The sequence below is a fragment of the Pyxicephalus adspersus genome, chromosome 4 (genome assembly GCF_032062135.1).
Source record: "Pyxicephalus adspersus chromosome 4, UCB_Pads_2.0, whole genome shotgun sequence".
In the NCBI taxonomy this organism is placed as follows: domain Eukaryota; kingdom Metazoa; phylum Chordata; class Amphibia; order Anura; family Pyxicephalidae; genus Pyxicephalus; species Pyxicephalus adspersus.
This window is the reverse complement of record NC_092861.1, coordinates 102,094,288-102,116,580: the sequence shown is the minus strand read 5'-3', so window position 1 is coordinate 102,116,580 and position 22,293 is coordinate 102,094,288. Positions and strand designations below refer to the sequence as shown.

General features: G+C 39.8%; 1 protein-coding gene across 1 annotated transcript in view; it reads left to right on the top strand.

The window, feature by feature from the left end:
• FBXO30 (F-box protein 30) overlaps positions 1–22,293 on the top strand; it is a gene marked incomplete at its 5' end in the record, with an annotated part of 96,027 nt that overhangs the window by 24,430 nt on the left and 49,304 nt on the right. Inside the window, 1 exon segment of the mRNA XM_072409181.1 lies at positions 4,846–6,805. Within this exon segment, the coding sequence (XP_072265282.1) occupies positions 4,859–6,805 (1,947 nt within the window).

Sequence of the window (22,293 nt, the reverse complement as noted above, 5' to 3'; positions counted from 1 at the left end):
TTTTTTGACCATCGGGCAATCCCACCATATATGGCGGAAAGTACCGGGGGCATTACAACCTCTGAAACAAGATGGATCACTCCCAGTAACAAATTTTGGCAATTCTGACCGGTGTTAAATACCACCTAAACAACACTTTTATATGCATTTTCGTGCATAATTACATTTGGAGAGCAGCTAGCATTAGCCCGCCATATCTCCTGCCACCCTTCGATGTCGATTTCAGTGCCCAGATCTGCTTCCCATCTAGCTACATAGGAAAGAGGGCGGTTGTCCGTACCTAATAGTAAATCATAGATCATGGACACGAGACCAGCAGAACTAGAACCTCGATAACAGCAAGATTCAAAACTCGTAAGCTTAAGCGGAGAGTCTGTAGCATATTTAAGAAGACCAATTAAATAATGTCTAACCTGTATTTATCGGAAGATTTCACCTGAAGGCAATGCCCAGTGTTCCTGCAAATACGCAAAAGACGATCCCAGAAAATGAGAACAAGTCATACGCGTATCGAACAGGCCTCAGAGCCCACCAGCAGAAAGCTGCCGGATTCTCGCTTGCTGGTTGAAAGGAAGGGCAATTTATAATACCAGTCATATCAGGGTGCATGTACAGACATCAAGCCTGCCGGACCCTTCACCCTGTCCCAGATGCCCAATGCATAAGATAGTGTAGGATCTGCCACCAGAGGACGCTTCGAGGGGGACAACCAGAGAAGATTATATATTTGTACCTTAGGTAGCTCTTCAGCATATATATGAGCCCAGATCAGGAGATCTTGAACACGATGAGGTGCTACTAATGGGGCTAGTTGGGCTGCCTGCATATACTTACAGAAATTAGGAACCGAAAGTCCCCCTTTCAGCCTATGGCGATACAACACTCTATCCGGCACCCGTGGTCTCCCAGGGTCCCAGATAAATCGCAACACCTTCCTCTGTTCATCTCTAAGTACGTGCATGGGAACTGGTATTGGCAGTGTTAGAAATAGATACAATAGTTTCGGGAGGTATGTCATTTTAATTGCATGTATCCTGCCTATCCAGGACAATGGGAGATTTTGTCATTTGGAACGCAGAGCAGAAAGCTCGTGGAACAATGGTGGATAATTAGCCTGATATATCGATGACAAACGAGAAGTAATCTTTATACCCAAATATGGGATAACTCTCAACCACTTATAGGCAAAATGAGGTTGCAATGCTTCAACTACTGATGGTGGCAAGGAAACATTTAGTGCTTTAGATTTTTCACTATTCACCACTAAACCTGATCTCTCCGAGAATTGGGTAAGTAGATTGTGCAAATTTGGCAAAGTCCTAATTGGGGCCGTTAATGTTAACAGTATATCATCCGCAAAAAGCATGATTTTATGAACCCTGTTGTATACTTCTTTTCCAGCTATATGCTGATTTATACGAATAGCAGCTGCTAGTGGTTCAAGGGCCAATATAAACAATATGGGAGAGAGGGGGCAGCCCGTCTGGTACCCCACAATATCAGGAAACGGAGTCGAAACATAACCCATATATTTTACAGTAGCAGAAGGAGAAGCATACAATGCCTCTATCCAGTGCAAAAATTGAGTGCCAAAACCCTATCTCTTGAGGGCATAGAACAAATATTGCCATGATATAGAATCAAAGGCCTTCCGTACATCCAACGATAGCATCATACATTCTATTGATTTAGACTGTGATGGGTACAAAAGCTGAAGGGCTCTACGAACATTATCTCCAGCTTGGCGTTGAGGGACAAAACCCACTTGGTCTCCATGTATAAGGCTGCCTAGAAATGTATTCAGCCTCATAGCCAAAATTGTTGCCAGGATTTTCACATCTATATTTAAAAGTGAAATATGTCGGTAGTTAGCCCAAGATGTGTGGTCGGACGACGGCTTTGGTACCATAAGCAATAGATGCTTTCAAGGATTCTGGAGGGAAAACTCGCCCCAGCTTCAAATCATTAAACATAATTTGCAGATGGGGAGTTAAAACCACCGACATTTTTTTGTAAAACAATGGGCAAAAGCCATCCAGACCAGAGTGTTTACCAGCCTTTAAGGACTTAATAGCTATTGCGATTTTCAGAAGCCGTGATGTCACTCTGTAACCCCTCTAAATCTGTGCTGTTGATATTGGGTAAGTCGATATTTGCAAAAAAAGATCAGCTCTACATGGGTCTAACTCAGGAGGCGTCAAATAAAGATCCGACCATCTAGCTTGAAACTCTTGGACAATATCCAAGGGATTGCTAGTTGAGTGTTTAGTGGCTGTACGAAGGCGAGTATACTGTGGTGTCAATGTACGTAACCTCTTAGCTAGCAATGTACCTGGTTTATTGCCACAATGGTAAAACCTATGTCTAGTCGGCTGTAGTTGGTGTGCTGCATGGTTGGATAAACAAAGATTTAATTCAGGGTGAGTTTTACGTAAAGCTATTGAAGTACCTATCGAGGGGTTCAATTTATGCAGTTGAACTTGTCTCGAATAAGCGGACTCTAACCGATCTAATCTGGGTTTGGGTGCTTTCCCGTTTTTTTGGCCGCGGCTAGTTGAATAAGATGGCCACGTATTACAGCCTTATAAGGCTTCCACAATATTGTGGGAGTGGATACTGAACCAGTATTTAATTAAAAAAATTCTTTGGTGAGATCTGTCAATTTCTGCAACGTCCTTGGGCAGGTTAGTAAAGAATCATTAATTGACCACTGTCTAGCGCAGGACCTAGTAACCAAAGATGAACAAGTTATCACCACTGGATCATGATCCGACCACGGCACAGCCGGTATACTGGCTTTTAGTATAACAGATAACAAGGCTCTGGGAACCCATATGTGGTCAATTCTTGAATAGGGATCATGTGAAGCTGAATAAAATGTATAATCAGGGGACACAGGGTGAAGTTCGCGCCATATATCAAGCAAACCCAGATTCTGAAAGCAGTCCTGTATGGCTTTACTCTCGGATAAGGAGGGTAGTAGAAGTTTTAGTACATTTGTCTAGCTTACTGTTAAACACGATATTAGAATCACCACAGCAAATCAGAGTCCCCCTCATACACAACCGAGTCTCCTCCAGCATCCCACGAAAAATGGAAGCCGGAGGAGAGTTTGGAGCATAATATGCCAAAAAAGTGACCTCTGTGTTCTGTAAGGTGCCACACAGAATCAGATAACAGCCATCTGGATCTGCTACTTGGTGTGTGCACTTAAATGGCATATGCTGATGAAAAGCTATAAGCACCCCTCTATGTTTCGTGGTAGCTGAAGCATGATAAACCTGAGGATAACGAGTATGCATAAACTTAGGAGTTGAAGTCACAGAGAAATGTGTCTCTTGCATACATGCTACATCTATGCCTGAGGAATGGCAATAATTAAACACCGTTTTCCTCTTAGCCGGTGAATTGAGACCCTTGGCATTAACTGACATTATACGCAAAGTCATCCTGGAGACAGCCGTTGAAAAAAGCTATTGTGAAGAAACCTGATACAATATGCAAGGCACAAAAATCGGCATTCGAGTACAACAACACATACGATACATAATAGAGGACAGTAAAAAAAAAAAAAGGTAACTAAGAACTAACCACTAATTGGGCAGAACAAACTGAAAATACCCATAATTGGGCAGAACAGTAGGATCACAAGAGCTAAAACAGCTTGAGGAATCCCTAGTATCAAACCATAGACAGGATCACCTGATCCCACAGGCCAAACCTGGGGATCCAAAGCAATCCAGAGGGGTGACATGTATCCAACAAACGGGCTATAAGAGTAATAAAAGTGTCAGCGGAGTTCTTGGAACAGGGCAGTAACATAGCCATGTAAGTCTACAACAGCTTCAGGGACACCTCTAATTCGTAGGTTGCTGCATTGTGACCGGTTCTCATAGTCCTCCAATTGATCCTTTAAAAGGAAGATCTCTCTTTGTGCCGCGTCCAGATTATGATCTAGGCTTTCCAATACTGTTGTGCCGTCATCCATTCTGATTTCCAGAGTGGCGGTACGTTGACCAATCTCGCGGATATCCCGGCGTAATTCTGATATAATAAATGTTATAGCTTGGGATACCTCCTCGTGGATCATAGCTCTCATTTTTTGGAGAAAGGTTGAATGCTCACTCGGGGCAATCTCCTTCAGAAGACTAGGCGTAGCTTCCACACTGTCTTCTGATTGCTGCGTGGGAGAAGAAGCTGAGGACGCGGGAGGAGAAGACGCCGGCGCCATCTTGGATTTGGAGGCTGCTTCGCGGGATGAGTTCTGCAGCACCGCGGGACGCTTTGATTTAGACGTCGGACCCATCCCGATTGCTTCCCGGTGATGTTATCTGGTGCAGGTAACGTGAAAATTGCTACGGAGTCCGTGTGACACGCTTCGTTTCTTGCGAGCAGCCCGAAGTCGAGCGGAGCCTAACTAGGAAACAACCATCCGTTCTCTGTGCATTTTAGATATATGCTGTATGGGAAAGGTCATGGTCGTCTTGGAAATGTTTGCTCTGTACTGGAAACAGTAAAATGATTTGTTATTTGCTCCCAAGTCTAACCTAGAGCAGGTCTGCAGATGTCTACATTATTTTTGTAATCATCATCATTAATTCTATGGGCTAGAATTTTTTTTTTTTTTTTTCAAGCAGTATAGCCCCTTTTACTTAATTTCATAATTTTAGAACAATGTTAAAACTAGATATTTATACTTTTGTTTGTAACATGTGACACATAGAACATCAAATTAGTTTCAGAAAAGTGTTCAGGCATATTTAAAATGAAGACAAATATTAGTTGACAGCGATGTAGTTAAGAAATAAGATCTGTACTATAACACGTACTTTTTTTTTTTTCCAGATTTGAATTCATCATGGACAAAGAAAAACAACATTTACACTGTGCAGGCTGTATCAGTCGCCGCTGTATGATGAGGCTGGAGCCTGGAGTCTCATGTGATTTGGTCAGCTGCGTGCATGCATGTGGGGCAGTCTTTCACTCCTGCAAAGCTAATGAACATAGAATATTGTGCCCCCTAGAAAGGGTGCCTTGTTTAAATCAAGGATTTGGTTGTCCTTTTGTGATGACTCGTAATAAATTAGCTGAACACTTACAGTTCTGTCCTGCAAATGTTGTATGTTGTACAATGGAGTGGAATAGATGGCCCATAAGCTATGCAGATAGAACATCTTACGAAAACCTCAGCACAGATGTTGATAAAGTGGAGCAGCTGGATCTGGCTCTAGCTTTGCAAGATCAAAGAATGCTTTTGGAATCTCTTAAAGTGGCAACAATGATGTCCAAATCAACTGAAAAGCTTGAACCTCAAAAACAAATACCTGTTAAAGTTAACAATGATGATAAAATACTTACAAATGATGTCTCAAATGATGAAGATTCATATAGTGCACTTTATCAAGCAACACTTGAAACCACAAAGACTTTGGCTGCTGCTTTGGACATATTAAATAATGCTACAAGGGACATTGCTCTGCTTAATGGTAGGTTAAGAGATGCCAGTTTTCAGATGAACAAAAATATCAGAATTTCTGATCAAAATGAAATATGTGGTGATTTTAAAGATCAGGAATTTGTAGAAGAAGGCGCTGGGGCTTCAAATGGTGTGAATTACAGTCCTGTAAATCCTGTGAATCAAAATAGTTCTGGCGATTTATATCCCAGAAGAAACAGTAGTGATTTACCTGGATGTGAAAACACTAATGTAATGCAGTCATCTGTATTGTGTAATGGTTTCCTTAATGAGGGTAAGGATATGTTCACAGCAGTATCAAGACAAAATGTTAGTATCCCTTCAGAGAGCAGCAAGAAAGAAGTAATTAATTCTTTCCTGGGTCTTGAGCAGTTCTCACCTCCCCACAACATAAATGGTTCTAAAGAGCAAGTGGATTCTAACAGTGAACAGTGGTTTCGAAATGTTGCGATCTTTGGAAGAAACCCATTTCTTGGTAATTCATATTGGTTTAAAGCTAGGACTGAGAACAAGGCAGTGGACACATCTGATTTGGAAGTACAAGAAGATCCAATGGGACTCAATCGCATTGATTTAGTCACAGCTGCTTTTTTGTTTTGTTTAGGGGAGTCACCTGGAGGTAGAGGGATTTCTGACAGACGAAATGTGGATGGAATTCATATTGACTGTGGAACCCAGACCTTTTCATTTCCATCTGCAATATTGGCAACAAATACAATGGTTGGGGATATTGCATCAGCTTGTGCTTGTGATCATGCTAATCCTCAGCTTTCGAATCCTAGTCCTTTCCAGACACTTGGTCTGGACTTGGTTCTTGAATATGTTGCAGGGTACCAAGTCAAACAGAGGTCTATGTTTACATTTGTATGTGGACAACTGTTTAGAAGAGATGAATTTTCTTCACACTTTAAGAATGTACATGCTGATATTCATGCAGGTTTAAATGGATGGATGGAGCAACGATGTCCTTTGGCATATTACGGATGTACTTATTCTCAACGTCGATTTTGTCCATTGACACAAGGATCAAAAATAATTCATGATAGACACTTGAAGTCTTTTGGGATTCAGCCTTACATACCCAGCAAATGTCATTCTGTAAAGAATTTGCCACAAAGCCCATCTGTGGATCATTTTAGTAGTTTGCCATATGAAGTTCTACAGCACATTGCAGGATTTCTTGATGGTTTTACTTTGTGCCAACTTTCAAGAGTTTCTAGACTGATGAGAGATGTTTGTGCAAGTTTGCTGCAGGCTCGTGGGATTGTGGTTTTGCTCTGGGAAAAGAGACAGCATCCAGAAGGAAGTTCCTGGCAAATCAAAGAAAAGGTACGTTTTGTATGTTTGTTTGTTTTTAACATTGTAGAACTGCATAATGTATAGTGACCAGTTACTTTGTTATCAAATTTATATTAGTGAAAGATAGATTTGTGTATTGATATGGGGTTCTGCTAATAAAATATTGCTTTTTGCTATATCTGATATCACGTTAAGCATTTAAGTGTTTTGTGGCAGTTTTGAAATTTGTAGGTAACTACTTTTTTTCTTTATAAAACATGTTTTATTTGGTTTTAAAGATTTATTTGCATTTTAATTTCCTGTTTGGAGTTGCTTAGGTTTTTATTGACTTCAGTGACTAGGACATAGTTAATTATGTAAGTTTATGTAGTATGAATTTTATGTGCTGTTTTTGTATTGAAATGTTGAAGTAGCACTAAAGTTTGCCCATGTGCTAAAAAGGCCCTGTTTAATAGAATAAATGTTTATATTGTCTATATTCTCATGTTAAGGCTTCATATTTTTGTATTTTTTGAGAAGGGGGTTGAGTTGCTAGGATGGGACAGATTTTTTTGGTTTATTACAACTCACAATTCAGGAGTTTTTTCTTTCTGCTACATGCATAAGCACATTACCTTCTGTTGAAAAATGCATTTTACCAACAAAGACTAATATTGTAAACCTAAAATTCCACACAAATAAAGGATTCAGGGTACTGGATCATCCCCCTTACTCCCTTTTCATTGTATTGTTCTGCTTTAAATTTCTGTTCGGTAAAAGATGTCTGAAGACTAACACTTTAGGTATTAACCTCCCTGGTGGTTATGAATATTTAGGTATTTTTAAATGTAAAAGCAGTACATTTAAAAATACTTAGTATTTTAGGTTTCCCGCTTGGTGTCCTGCCCCCCAACCCACACGCTCGCACTCAGATATTTGGCCGGTATCTGCTTCCCCTGGCCTCGCATCCTCAACATTCACACGCTGTAGATGCAGATACTGGACGGGCATCGCCAGGTTACACAGATGCTCGGCTTCGCCAGGGGGAGAGGATGCTGGGGGATCCCGTGGGCACTGTTCAAGGACGCCGCAGACACCTATTACCAGGTAGGCTTTTTTAAACTCCCTGGCAATTCCACTCCGACCCAGAATCGGGATTACCGCTAAGAAGGTTAAATACGTATTTGTAAAATAAAAAATTGCATACAGTACTTTGCATACATTTTGGGCATTCTTTTTAAAGATAAAGATACTTGATTAAAAGATACTTCATTATATCACTTGCACTATCCAATTTTAAAATACATTTTTATATTGTCTCATTACCTCCAAGTGAGGATTTTACCCTAGCCACCTCCTCCTTTTCTTTTAAATGGGTTACAGATGCTATCCTGCACCTAGGAGTCCGAATTTTAGGTGATTTTTTCCCAACTTTACTCTCCTAATTTTCCATCATTGCTACGTCGCATTCACACAGATGTCGCCAAATGGAAAAGGGATACATTCTCCTGATTCAGATGCTGTAATCTGAAAATAGTGATACATCCTAAAGTGCTTTATATGCTTAGACACTACCTATTGCCATACTCAAATCAATCTTCATTTACTGTGTATATTCTTGTGAATCAGCCTGGCTGTGCCTTACAACATTAAGGTGAGATATGCCTACCTTTCCTTGCAGTTTATTACTCAATAATCCATCTGTAAAGAATAGTTGATTGGAGTAGTAATGCACCATGGAACCCTGGACCATCACTATGAAAGCAAAGGGTTAGTATTGAACATCCTAATTCAACTCTAAATCTCTAAACTCTCGATAACTGTGGTGCCTTGGTGCTACTTTTGGATACTACTCGCAGAGCTTATAACCAATGTGCATATAAAGGAGAATCTGGGTAGCAGTGACCATAATATGATTTCATTTAATGTAAATTGTAAACAGGAAGCAAAAACAGAAAAGATAAAAACCTTTAATTTAAAGAGAGCAAATTTCACATTATTAAGGACAGCTCTTGATGACTTGGTCCGGGGGACAATATTTTTTTCACAGAACAGAAATGGTAATGTTTCAAGACTGTTCTACACAAGCACACTGTGAAAGCCATAAAGAACAAGATAAAGGGCATTCCAAAAATATAGAAATGAAGGATCACCTTCATCATTTAAAAACTACAAAGAACATAACAAAAGATGTAAAAAGTAGATAAAATGTGCAAAACTTTAAAATAAAAGACAGATTGCAAAGGAAAGTAAGGCAAACCCCCAAACATTTTTAAATATATTAACAGCAAAAAGATCAGATCTGAGCATGTAGGCCCCTTAAAGGATGTCTCTGGGTTGGTAACTGGGGATAAAGAAAATGCAGATTTACTAAACACTTTTTTTTTTAGCTCTGTGTACACAAAGGAAAATGGCAGAGCTCAAGTCCAAATACATAATCGCAAAGTCACTGCCTTAAACGGATCACAATTGCTCAAAACTGATATGATTGTGAAACAGTTGGGCAAAATTAAGGTTGGAAAAGCACCAGGACCTGATGGATTACATCCACGTGTCCTCAAAAAGCTGAGCACAGGTATTTAAAGCTGATATTTCTAATTTTTAGAAACTCTTTATTCACTGTCATGGTACCAATGGATTGGTGTAAGGCTAATGTGGTAATCACTGTCATGGTACCAATGGATTGGTGTAAGGCCAATGTGGTAACCTATCTTCAAAAAGGGAGTAAAGTCATTACCACTTAACTAGAATCCAATTAGTTTAACATCCATAGTTGTAAAGGTCCTGGAGAGTTTGATAAAGAACCACATAGTGGAATTTCTGCTTGAAAATAATATTTTAAGGGATGGTCAGCATGGGTTCAAGAAAGACCAAAGTTGTTGAACAAATTTACTCTCTTTTTATGAGGAAGTAAACTGGTAGACAGTGGAATAGCAGTTGATCTAGTTTACTTGGACTTTGCTAAAGCATTTACACAGTACCCCACAGACAGTTAATATGCAAGTTAGGGTCAATAGGTTTGGAAAAGTAAATCTGTAAATGGAGAGAGAACGCATCCAAAGAGTAGTGATTGATTCATACTCTAAATGGTCTAAGGTTATTAGTGGTGTACCCCAGGGTTCAATGTTGGGACAGTTACTGTTTAACATCTTTATAAATGATCTAGAGTTTGGGATTAAAAGTACCATTTCTGTTTATGCAGACGACAGTAAACCATGTAATGGAATTAAGTCCATACAGGATGTCTATAATCTACAAGCAGACCTGGATGTACTTGAATGTACTGTTTGATTAGGCAGCCAAGTGGCAAATGATATTATAGATACATGTAAAGTTAGGCACTTGGGGGCTAACATGCGTGCTTCATAATGTCTAGGGGGAATACAGTTGGGGGGGGGGGGGGGGAGCGAAATGGAAAAGGATCTGGGGGTTCTGGTAGATCATAGACTTAATAACAGCATGCAATGACAAGCTGCAGCATCAAAAGCTAGCAAAATGCTTTCTTGTATCAAAAGAGGAATAGACTGCAGAGATGGCAATATAATCCTGTCCCTGTACAAAGAATTGGTCAGACCACATCTGGAATATGCATTTCACAAAAAGGACAGTGTGGAATTGGAGAGAGTGTAGAGAAGAGCAACTAAACTAATAAATGGAATGGAGGAGCTCAGTTATGAGGAGAGATTAGCTGAACTGAATCTATTCTCCCTTTAGAAGAGACGTTTAAGGGAGGATATGATCAACCTGTATAAATATATACATGGTACATACAGAGAACTCTTACCAATTATCCACTTAGAGATAATTTCAAAGAACAAGTGGACACTCTTTGCGTCTGGAGGAAAAGACGTTTAAGCACCGGATAAGGAAGGGATTCTTCACTGTAAGGTCTGTGAAAATGTGGAATCACCTCCCTAAGGAAGTAGTTTCAGCAACTACTATATATTGCTTTAGGAAAAAGCTGGATGTTTTTCTAGAAGCACAGAATATAACTGGGTATTAAGGCTTTAAAGTAAAAATAGCAATGGCTAGTAATCCAGGAAACATCCAAATGCCTCATTTTTCCCCCTCTTGGAACAAATTGTACCAGGGTTTTTTTGCCTTCTACTGTACCAACTATGTCTATAGGGTTTTATATATTGCATATGATTATTTCCCTAGTGGTTGAACTTGATGAACTTATGTCTTTTTTCAACCTGACCTACTATGTAACTTGCGTTCCCATCTAACCGTTGGTAGTATGTTTATTTTCTGTGAGTTTGCAAGACTATTATAATTTCCCCCCTCCGTCTTTCCTCCCCAATTCTTGGCATTTCTTTCTTTCTACCAGGTCTTACAGACACCTGCTATCGCTATTCAGCAGAACAAGGTGCTTCATTTGCCACCTCCTTGTGTTAGACGTTCTTCCTTATCGGGAAATATTAAGGGGCTTTCCTTATCAGAAATGAAAGGCCCAGTGTTTATTCCATTAGGCTTTGGCTAACTATACAACTTGGACACTTCTTATGTTCATTCCCCGCTCCAGATCAGTAGTTGTCGCTATCTTGACCTTGAACCCCTGATCAGTTTTGCACAGAACGAGGCCAGACTCCACATTATTTTGGACACACACGTGGGAAAGCGATGTAGATACAATATTCTGTGGGTCATATTTCCACCCTTTTCTTTCTGTCTCACAAATCATCTTACAGTACTGTCTACCAGGTGCAGGGTTATAAAATTATCACACTGTGGTATAAGGTCCTTAAGCTTCTCTCAGAGGTGCTGGTGCTATGATATTGGTTTGGGTACTCTTCTACAATTATTTAAAGGGTGCCTGCATACAGTAAATCTCTTCTGGCACAATTTGTCAATGCAGCCAAGGCGTGTATTCTGCCTCCATGAAGCCAGACTAGGACCCATATAATGTCTCTTTGGTTTTCTAACGTCAATGGGCTACTATGGATAGAAGAAGTTATGGCAATGCTGAATAATTTGGGAAAAAGGGTGGGTCTCAGATGGTTCCATTGGGGGACTTTTCGATCTTAATGCATTTCTGTAGTAGCATTTGTGAATGCATTTTCAATTTCAATATGCAATTTTTAATTGTTTTTGGAATGGTTATTTAAGGCACAAGTAACGTCTTTAATCATGATTTGGCAATGTGGTGGATGTTATAAATTAATGTTTTTATGTTGGTAGATTGAGTTATTCAAGCTCTTTCTTTCTTTTCATTTTTTTCAGTTAGTTTTTTTAAAAAAGTGTTTTTTTTTCCCTGCTTTTTTTAGGGTATCAATGAATATTTCTTGAATAATTTTGGAATATTTTTTTTCAATTGAAGTGACCCAAGCAAATGTGTGTGTGTGTGTGTGTGTGTGTGTGTGTTTTTTTTTTTTTTTTTTTTTTTTTTTTGTGGTGGTTTTAATAAAAAAAAAATTTTTTTGGGGAAGACTCGTGAAAAAAAAAAAAAAAACATTGTGCCCCGCCCGGTTTTTTTTTTTTTGTGGTGGTATGAGAATATGAGATGTTCTTGATTTGAAATAATGCAAGTTTAGACATGGGTGAACTGACAAATTATACTTTCCACTTTGCAAATACAAAGTAAGTGCAGGTGATTTGAAGAGTTAATGGTTTAAGTGGATGAAGGTGTATCGTGGTTATAAAAAATCTCCTATTTTTTGTGTGCTTTTTCTTTTTATTTCTATTGTGTCAGTGTTTTCCTAGTTGATACAATTGTTGATTTAAACTTTACTTAATTTTAAACTGAAAATTTTGTAATTACCTTTTTTAAATATGATGTATTGATTGTTAAGTTGCATTTTTATGAATTACATGAGATTTTATTGTGTCAAAAGGATGTAACCAGAAAAAAGTTTTTTTTTCTAGCAAACAAAGTTAAATTTATTAAAAAAGTGCAGAAAAATTGAAGGCTAGACAAAGCTCATCTGATACATAAGCTGTGTCAAGGCAAAAGATGATGGATAAAGTTGACTTTTAAAACTTGGTCAGGGCCTGCATTCAGCAGATGTCCAAGGGTGGTGAGGTCTCATCCTGATGTGTTTTGGCGTAAGGCTTCTTCAATGGATGATGAGACCTATGATTAGCCTACACTGTTTTTGTTTCATTCCCTGAAAAGAGCTTAGTCATACTCCATACTACATGATGACAATAGATGTAAAAATAGATCAGTTTTCACATCTGTTGTCATCTTGGAGTATTAATTACACCATTTGTCTAAGTGAAATATTACCAGTTTTTTTAAAACAAATTCTGTATGTCGAAAAAAGGCCATGCAATAAGTACCCAAGACCAAACAGACAAAGATAGGTCCGAAGAAAAAGTAAAGAAAGAGAAGAATCTCACCTACAAAAACCTGACGCCTTAAATTGGTATATCTTACCAAATTAGTCTAACCTTTCCAGAGTTAGAGCTTTGAAGAATGCCAATAAATTGATGTCCTGGATATGTTTTAAAGCTCATTCATAGAAAGTGGAAAGTTCATTTTCCATCTGGAAGAAACAAGCAGTGGACTGCCATACAGTAGGTACAGTCTGCCATAGGCAGGGAAGTCAATTCACAAGTCAACTTGACATCCCTGAGCAACTGACTAACTTGGTCCAGTGACCCCGAAGACGGGGATAATATCAAAAAATATTCTCAAGTGTACCTCTGTGTAAACCACACTCCCAAGAGCACAGACTGGAAAGAGACTATAAAGAACAGTTGCAGTGCTGTACAAGCAAAATATGATTTTTTATAAGTTCTCCTTATATGTAGTCCATATAGAGCTCCTATGAGCAGCTTGCCAAATCCCATGTGTCAGGCCCCAATACTCTTCCCAGTACTGTCTCCCAATCCAGCATATTGTATATCGAAACTTAGCAGTAGGTGACTGGCCAGTACTATGTAATTTCTTTAAAATAAGGAGATAAAATTCTTGAAGTCTTTCAGAGGGTGTAATATCTGAGAACCTGGAGGAAGAACTAAGAGACATGACAAAATGCTGTATTTGCAAATAAGTATCATATCATGTTTGCCCCTAAGCTCAAAAAAAGAGTAAAGTTTCTTCTCAGGGAATAAAAGCTATTATATTAATCAATGTCTACACTGAGGCTGATGAAGTCATTTCAAATTTGGTTCTGCATTGGCTCTAGCCTTCCTAATGTAAATTAATGCACTTGGGAGCTAACAACATGCATGCTTCATACAGTCTAGGGGGAATATGTATTTTTGGTAGGACATAGACTTAATAGCATACAATGTCATGCTGTAATTTTCTAGAAGCTTGCTTGTTTACTTGGTGGATGAAGGGACCAAGCTAAAGTGTGCATATTAAACAACCTTTGATTCTCTGACCCAGGAAAAGGGTACTGTTGACATTTTGGAAACATTACCCTAACCTGATACCAATGACACTAATCTAGTGCTCTCCATAATACCTGTCTTGCATGCAGTGAGGGACTGACCCTGATTTTAACATCACCTTGGTGCTTTGGATATCTGTTTGTTTGCTTTGTTGTTCCACTATTAAATCCCTGAAGAAGCTGCTGCTGCTGCTGCTGCTGCCACGAAACATGTTGTATTGCTGAGAAAATAAATTTGAATGCCCTTTTTTTGATTGTGTGTTGTATATGTTAACATAGTTACATATGTCTTTTTTCAAACTAAAGTACTAAGTTCAAGTACTAAGTGACCAAGTTCAACCACTAGGGAAATAAACATTTCCCAGATATAAAACCCTATAAGTCATAGTTGGTCCAGAGGAAGGCAAAAAAAAACCCTGGTAAAATTTGCTTCAACAGGGGAAAAACTTTCCTTCCTGATTCCATGAGGCAATCGGATGTTCCCTGGATCAACAGTCTCTGTTATCTTTACTTTAAAGCCTTATTACCCAGTTATATTCTGTGCTTCTAGAAAAGCATCCAGATTTTTCTTGAAGTAATCTATAGTAGTTGGTGAAACAACTTCCTGAGGGAGCCAATTCCACATTTTTTTACAGACCTTACAATGAAGAATCCCTTTCTTATATGGAGTTTAAACTTCTATTCCTTCAGACGCAGAGTGCCCTCTTGTGATTTGTAATGATCTCTATGTAAATAATTGAATAAGTATATGTTTGAAATAAAATGGTTTTTTTTCTTTTGACTTGGGTATGCCACCAATTGGGTCTACTTTGGGGAAGTATTTTGCACTAATTGTTTAGGGATATGGCATTGTTTGATATATGCATTACCTTTTGTGGGGCCTTTACTTTCATGTGCAGTTTGTGAATTTCTAAAGCTAGCAAAACTTCTTTGTATTAGGAGGTATAGACTGCAGAGATTGAGACATAATCCTGCCTCTGTACAAAACATTAGTCAGACCTCATCTGGAATATGCAGTCCAGTTTTGGGAGTACAAAGAAAAGCAACTAAAATAATCAAAGGAACGGAAGAGCTATGTCTTGGACTAAGAAGACAATCAGACCTCAGACAGTACTTCCCATATTGTACTTTAGCAGATTCTTCTACCCAGGTCCTCCTTCCATGTTCTCAATTAAACTTTTTGCTACAGAAGCATCGGCTCAGGATCATACTGGTAATGATACACACCTGCCTAGCATGTCTTGTACTCCTGGGTTCTGCCTGATCGCCATGCCATCCTGTCTTCTCCCCCCACTGAGGGAGATATTGAGTCTCTCTGGCTTCTGGTAATAAATATTCTTTTTGGTGAGACATTGAACTACTCCATCAGTGGTTACCTTCCACAGACACCAAGGTTTCAGACCTGGAATCATCCTAATCTCAGCATGCTGCTCACCTTACCACCTTAGAGCACTCCTGATCGATTATGCTTCAACAATTATCCTCCGTTGTCCTACATGAGAATCGCATTTGCACAAATAACATACGACTTTGCTGACTCCCTGAAGCCATCAGTGGTAAAGATTTGAAGGTTACGGTCATCTCCACTCTGAACATTGTGTTTGAAATTCCTCCTCACACAACTGAGCTGACTAAGGTTTGTATGGTTCACAGACCCCAGAACATCACCAGCTCAAACTCCCGGGATGTATTATGTAGGGTACACTTTTTCACATTGAGAGGAATTAATACGAAAGGGCTTAATCGACTTTGATAGTGCGCAGGTTCAATTGCTTCCTAACATCTCTGGTCATATTCCAAGGATGCAGGCAGGGTACCCTGTGACAATATTATGCATTACTTTGTCTATTTTAAAAAAAGCATGATATTTTATTATCTTATAAAAGTAAGATTTATCTTTCTTATATACTGGCATAATATGTAAGTTGACCCGAAGTAATTATTACGGACACAGCTATGTAGAGGCGATACAACTAGGCAAGGGATTAAAAATGTGCGATTGTGTATATGTGGCAAAATTAGGCTTGAAATCCCAAACCACAACTAAAGTTGGTATAGTAAGATATCATGAGATAAGTAATCTAGCATTCTCAAGGTCTTTTGGCAGAAACAAAAAATAAGGTAACAAAGTTGAGAATCAAAAACACATTAGTAAGCCAGAAAAACAGTACAGCAGAGAAGCAAGACATAAAGTAAGCCTATTTTTCTTAAGTTTGAAGATATCCAGAGGTACATGCCTTGGAAATGTTTATCATAAGTGTATTTTTTGAGAGATACAACCAAGTTTTCCTTTCAAAATAGAATTAGGACAAAAAGTCTTTAAAACACGCAAACAAAAGAACTGAGAGCTGGTACTTCAGATTAATAGGCCAGAATTTAAATATTTGTGTGATAGAGTCACAGAGCCCTGATCTTAACCACATTGAAGCAGTCTTGCATTATTTCTAAAGACAAATGTACAGTGGAAACTGCAAGTTGTGAAGTATTCTTCACTTTATGCAAATATGCATTCAGAAACATTTTTTTTTTCTATATCTTTTTCCATTGTTTGCTCTTTTTCACAAATAAATTCTTTATTTAGGAATCAGGAGTAAATGTCAACGCAGTTACAAAAATAAAATTTGCTTAATTGTATGAAAAGGGGTTACAGAGAATATAGAACCATAAGATAGAATCATGAATAAAATATTCAACAATAAGTAGTGCAAAGGAAAGTAAGATCAATAGAAAAACGGGGGTGTGAGGAACTATAAAATTGAAACTCTGCATACAGTGCATATATAGGAGCAAATTTTGAGCATTTTACATAGTCATAACATAAGTTAATCTTGCTGGTTCACATAGTTAGTTTTCTAGGCATCAGAGTATGAAAACATCACCCAAACAGACTTAAGCTACGTACACACTTCCAATTATTATCGTCGGAAAACGAACGACGAACGTTCCTGCACGATATATATGAACGATCGTATAGCACCGATCCTGCACATAGAGGTAACGACACGATCGTTCGTAGATATTGTACACACAATAGATACGATCGTTTAAGCGATAGAGGAACTATGTGCACGACAGGAAAGTGAACGGACGTTCGTTCATCACGCATGCTCTGAACATGGACGATCAACGAACGACCGTACACACGAACGATGTTCAACGATCTTCGCCCAATCCGATCCGCCGGTCCGGTCGTTCGTTTCCAACAATTTTCCTCGTTCGTCGGCGTGGTTGGTTACTTTTTTACGAACGATTTTTTGCCCAATCGGTCGTTCGATTGGAACGATAAAAATTGGAAGTGTGTACGCACCTTAAGTAGAGTGAAATTTTTCAAGGGAGTCAAAAAGCTATAGCCCTGACCTCCTCCACAGAGTAGAGATAAGTATTTTTTTTTTCACAGACTGGGGAGGAGAGATCTCCATGAAAGTGGTATAAGTGAGTGAGCCGCAGTTGGGAGGTGTAGAGTTGATGAAAATGTAATTTTTTTAAAGACATTTCTGAAATATGTAAACATTTTGCAGGTGTCAAGTTTAAGTTGCTATCAGAATCTTTTGTGAAATATGGATTATTGGGGACCAGTAGGGAGCAATCACTGGTCTTTCTCACCAACTTTAGAACATAGAAATTTGGTTACCTACTGCTTGACTACATCTCCAGCACATATTTGTTGCCTTAGGATACCATCTCTTAATTTTATCGGGAGTGGCGTATTAATGGGTGAGTATTTTGTATGATGTTTCTTGTAATTCCTGTAACACAAGCCTTATGCCACTGAGCAAGTGGTTTACAGAGATTTTTCCCATGCTCTTTTCCAAGTTGGTGAGTGATCTTCCTGTGAAGAGTTGAGGAGAGCATGAAGATAGGATACCATGTCAAGTACTGGGATACCAGAAACACAAAGCTTATTAAATGTGGACAGGGGAGCTGCCATGTTGCACAAAGTTCTTATGTTGTCCTGGATATAGGATCACCAGCTCAAAATGATCTACTAAAGATATTCTATCTAATAATTTACCACTGCTTAAAAAGTCCTGCTCCTTTGGTATGTATGGTTGAGCTTATAAAAGGTTTACAACGTTGCCCCTATTGTGTGGTGTTCTGAAACTGGATTGGGAAATCTGGTTTTGGTTTCCGGGGGGGAAGCGATGCTTTTAAAGATGTCCAGTCATCCAACTCCACCTGGCAATTTCATTCTAGAATTCTGGTTTAGTTTGTTACCTAATAATAAAGTTGGAGGGTAGGAAACCCCATACCTCTCAGTTTTTTGGTTTGGGAATTAAACGGATGTTTCATTCTTGGTCTGTGGTGATTCCAAAGAAATTCAGGAGGCATAGATTGTAGGTCCAGTAGAAATTTAGTAGGTATGCGAATAGGGAGGGTCTGATAAAAGTACAGCAGTGTTCTCCCCAGAAATTTTTTTCAGCTGGGTGGGGGGGAAACTGTAGCCAGGTGGCAAAAAAAGTGGGTGGGACTAGATACGGCAAATTTGGAGCTCCTAGTTATTTATGCCATAGGTATCCAGTAACCCCTGCTATTGTGTCACTGTTCTACCTACCCCCTATACTTTGTTAGAATATACAAATTTTTCCATTTTTTTTGTATTATACCCCAACAGTCCAGTGCTGTGTATTTTAATCTAACTCCCTAGAGTTCCATGTTTTAATAGAGTAATACCTTGCAGTAGTGTAATATTGTGATCAACGTGGCTTAACAAATTAGGCTTAGTTCACATTGGCAGTAAAAAATGAGTCACCCCTCCTGAGTCACTACTTCTTGGCAACTGCTGGGCACCTGGGATTGGTAATAGGCGGTAAGAGCTGGGCACCTGGGATTGGTAACCGGTGATAAGTGATGGGCACCTGGGATTGGTAACCGGTGATAACTGCTGGGCACCTGGGATTGGTAACCGGTGATAACTGCTGGGCCCCTGGGATTGGTAACCGGTGATAACTGCTGGGCACCTGGGATTGGTAATAGACGGTAAGCGATGGGCACCTGGGATTGGTAACCGTTGGTAAGCTCTGGGCACCTGGGATTGGTAACCGGTGATAAACTGCTGGGCACCTGGGATTGGTAATAGGTGGTAAGAGCTGGGCACCTGGGATTGGTGATAGGCGGTAAGTGCTGGGCTTTTCAGGCCCAGCAGTTTTTCAAGCAGCATTGGTTCCTGGCGAGAGGAATGGGGGGGGCGGTAAATGCAGCAAATGCAACTTTACTGCCAATGTGAATTCAGCCTGACTTCAGATGTCACCTCCTAGCGCTATACCTAGGTAACACAAAGAGCATGCATGCATGTGATCGCAGATGGGGGTAGGACAAAAACGTCCTGTGAAATTTATCCACCCGCAGTATGATCGCTGTGTATGTAAAGTCTGCTTGTCATGTTCTGCAGCCTAACAACTCATTGCGTTCAATCCTTTAGATCTCCTAAATTGTTGGTTGTAATTACCTACATTTTTTAAGGTACACAGGGGACTCCCATAGCTTCTAATAACCAACATTTCTTTTTTTAATTTCAAGAATTTCAAAATATGGGGATCATGAGTTTAAAAACTTGTGGAAATTGTAAGATTTGGGTTGCTGTTTTATAAGAAAGTGCACCTAGGAGCCCAAAAATGAAAATGCAAATTAAGTACGAAGCATTGGGGTGGCCCCCCTAAAAAATGTACCTACCTTTCAACAAACTATAACTGTAATACTATGCTGCCCTTTCTACTTCTGTTCTTTGAATCCCAATTTATCTGGAATGGGGAGGTGCAGGAAACTGAAAATGTAGATGCAAGTGAGGAACAGATGTATAAACCCCTAAAGTTTCATTAGCATGGCATCATTAGAACATAAAAACCTCTGCCCATCAAATTGTCAGCTTCCTTACCTTGAACCCCAATTTCTCTAGAACAGAGACATGCAGGTAAACAGAATTAATGGGGAAATTTGTGACTAACACCCCCAAACATTTTTCTCCATGGCATCAATACATAAAGTCTGCCCATCAAAACACGCTGCCCTGTTACACATGACCTACCCTAAACCTACCTAAACCCCAACTTCGTTTTGATGGGCAGAGTTTTTTTATGTTCCAATGATGCCATTGTGATAAAACGTTAGGGGGTGTTATCTACAGATGTTCCCCACACATTTTCAAGTTTCCTACACCTCCCCATTACAGAGAAATTGGGTTTCCAGTGTTAGAAATGGGCAGTAATGTGTAACAGGGCAGTGCGTTTGCCATAGTAATGAAATTTTAGTGTGGTGAGGGGGTTATCGAAAATTGTTTCCCCCCACACCTACATTTTCGTCCTTGTACACCCCACCATTCTAGGGAAATTGAGGTTCAAAGAAGAAAAGCAGCCAGAGTGACATAGTATGACAGGTATAGATTTGTGGGAGATAAGTATAACTTTAGGGGCCCTTCCCCAATGCTCCTTTCTATGTAAGTGGCCCCGGGGGTCCCCAATTTGCATTTTTAATTTAGGACTCCCAAGGTGCACTTGCTTTATATACTGCAACCCTAATGTTGTATTTTTACAAGATTTTACAATTCTGATCCCAATATCTTAAAATTTGTAAAAACTGGGGTGCTGAAATTGTGAATGATGCTAACAATAAGTGTTCCCTGTGCACCCTGAAAATTACAAGTCATTATGACATACAGTTTTGGGGATATGAAGGTTTATACACAGAGAGCTGTAAGGCTGAGGAATGTGACATGCTGCATTCATACACAGACTGCTGTGATGACGTCATTACACACACCCACTGGGTGGAGACATTGTACAATGTTTTTTTTTTTTTTTTTTATTTTGAGCTATGAGAGGGGGGAGGGATAGCCTGTGTCCTGATCTCCTCATAGCTGTGCTGTGCTCTTGTCACTCCTGCGAGCTCTAATCAGCAATCGGCTCTTATCAACAGAGAACTGAGCAAGCCGAGCAGCCTCTAGGGTGTCCATTCAGAGCTGCTGAAAATGTGTTGAGCAGAATAATCACTGCAAGTAGGTGGAGAACAATAGTACAGGAATCATGGGAAGATATTCATTTTCACAAATGCTGCCCTACTGAATCAAGAAAACATTGTAATGCAGCAGGGAAAAAAGTCCTGGCAAATTTTTTGTAATGTACGGCTGTAGTTCTGGGTAAAAAGGCTTGATTATTGTTGGTCAGCTCGATATTAAAGGTAGATCAAGTGAAAGGGTTCCAATTTTAAATGCAAAGTTAAGCTGCGTACACACATGCAATATTTGTCGTTGGAAAGGATCTTTCACGAGGACTACACGATGCATGAACGGTGCTGTACATACAGCACCGTTCTGCTCTATGGAGAGGGGAGGGGGAGAACGACGGAGCGGCACCCTGCTGCGCGCTCTCCCCCTTCCCTTGCATTAGGATCGCTCGTCCATCTTTCGTGGATCCGCCAGGATGGATCCACGACAGGACGATGAACGACGCCGACTGTACACACGCCAGATTCTCGCTTGATATCTGGCCGATGCCGATTATCGGGCGAGAAAAATCTGACGTGTGTACGCAGCTTTAGTCTGTAGCTTATACAGCTGAGCAGGAGGCCGTGCATGGTAAAGGGCTGCTGATTTGGTCAGGTTTATCTTGAAATTGGAGATCCTTTTAAAAAAGTTGAATTCCTTAGATCGGGCAGCGAAATGTGGGGTTGTGAAAGAAAACATAGTCATCTGCAATAGCAGCTAATTTATATTCCTTGTTCTTAATCATATCTTCTATAATATCTGTAGTTTTTTAAATTTTTCTGGTAAAGGATTCCAAGATCACAATTAAAGAGCAACTAAACTCAAAATTCCCAAAACACAAAAAATACACTTACCTTTAATCCCGCAGGGCAGTCCGATCCATCTGGAGGTCACTTCCATCGGGTCCCTCATAGTCCCTGCGTTCGTTCTCAGGCCAGCGCTACGGGGGCCACCATCTTCACCTATTTTTCCGCCCAGTTCTTCCTACGTCACCCAGGTGCGAGATCAGGTGACATGGGTTGGAAAAAAACTTGCCGATCTAATTGTGCATGCGTGTGATCTGCAATTTTTTCCCCTTTTCACAAAAAGGCTCCTTCTGGGCATGCCCAAGATGCTAGGGCATGTGCAGAACGAGCGCCGAAGGGCCTCCCGAGATGCATGTCATAGGTATCCCGGGAGACTTTGCGCTCCTATTCATTAGAGGGCAATGCTGCACCCCC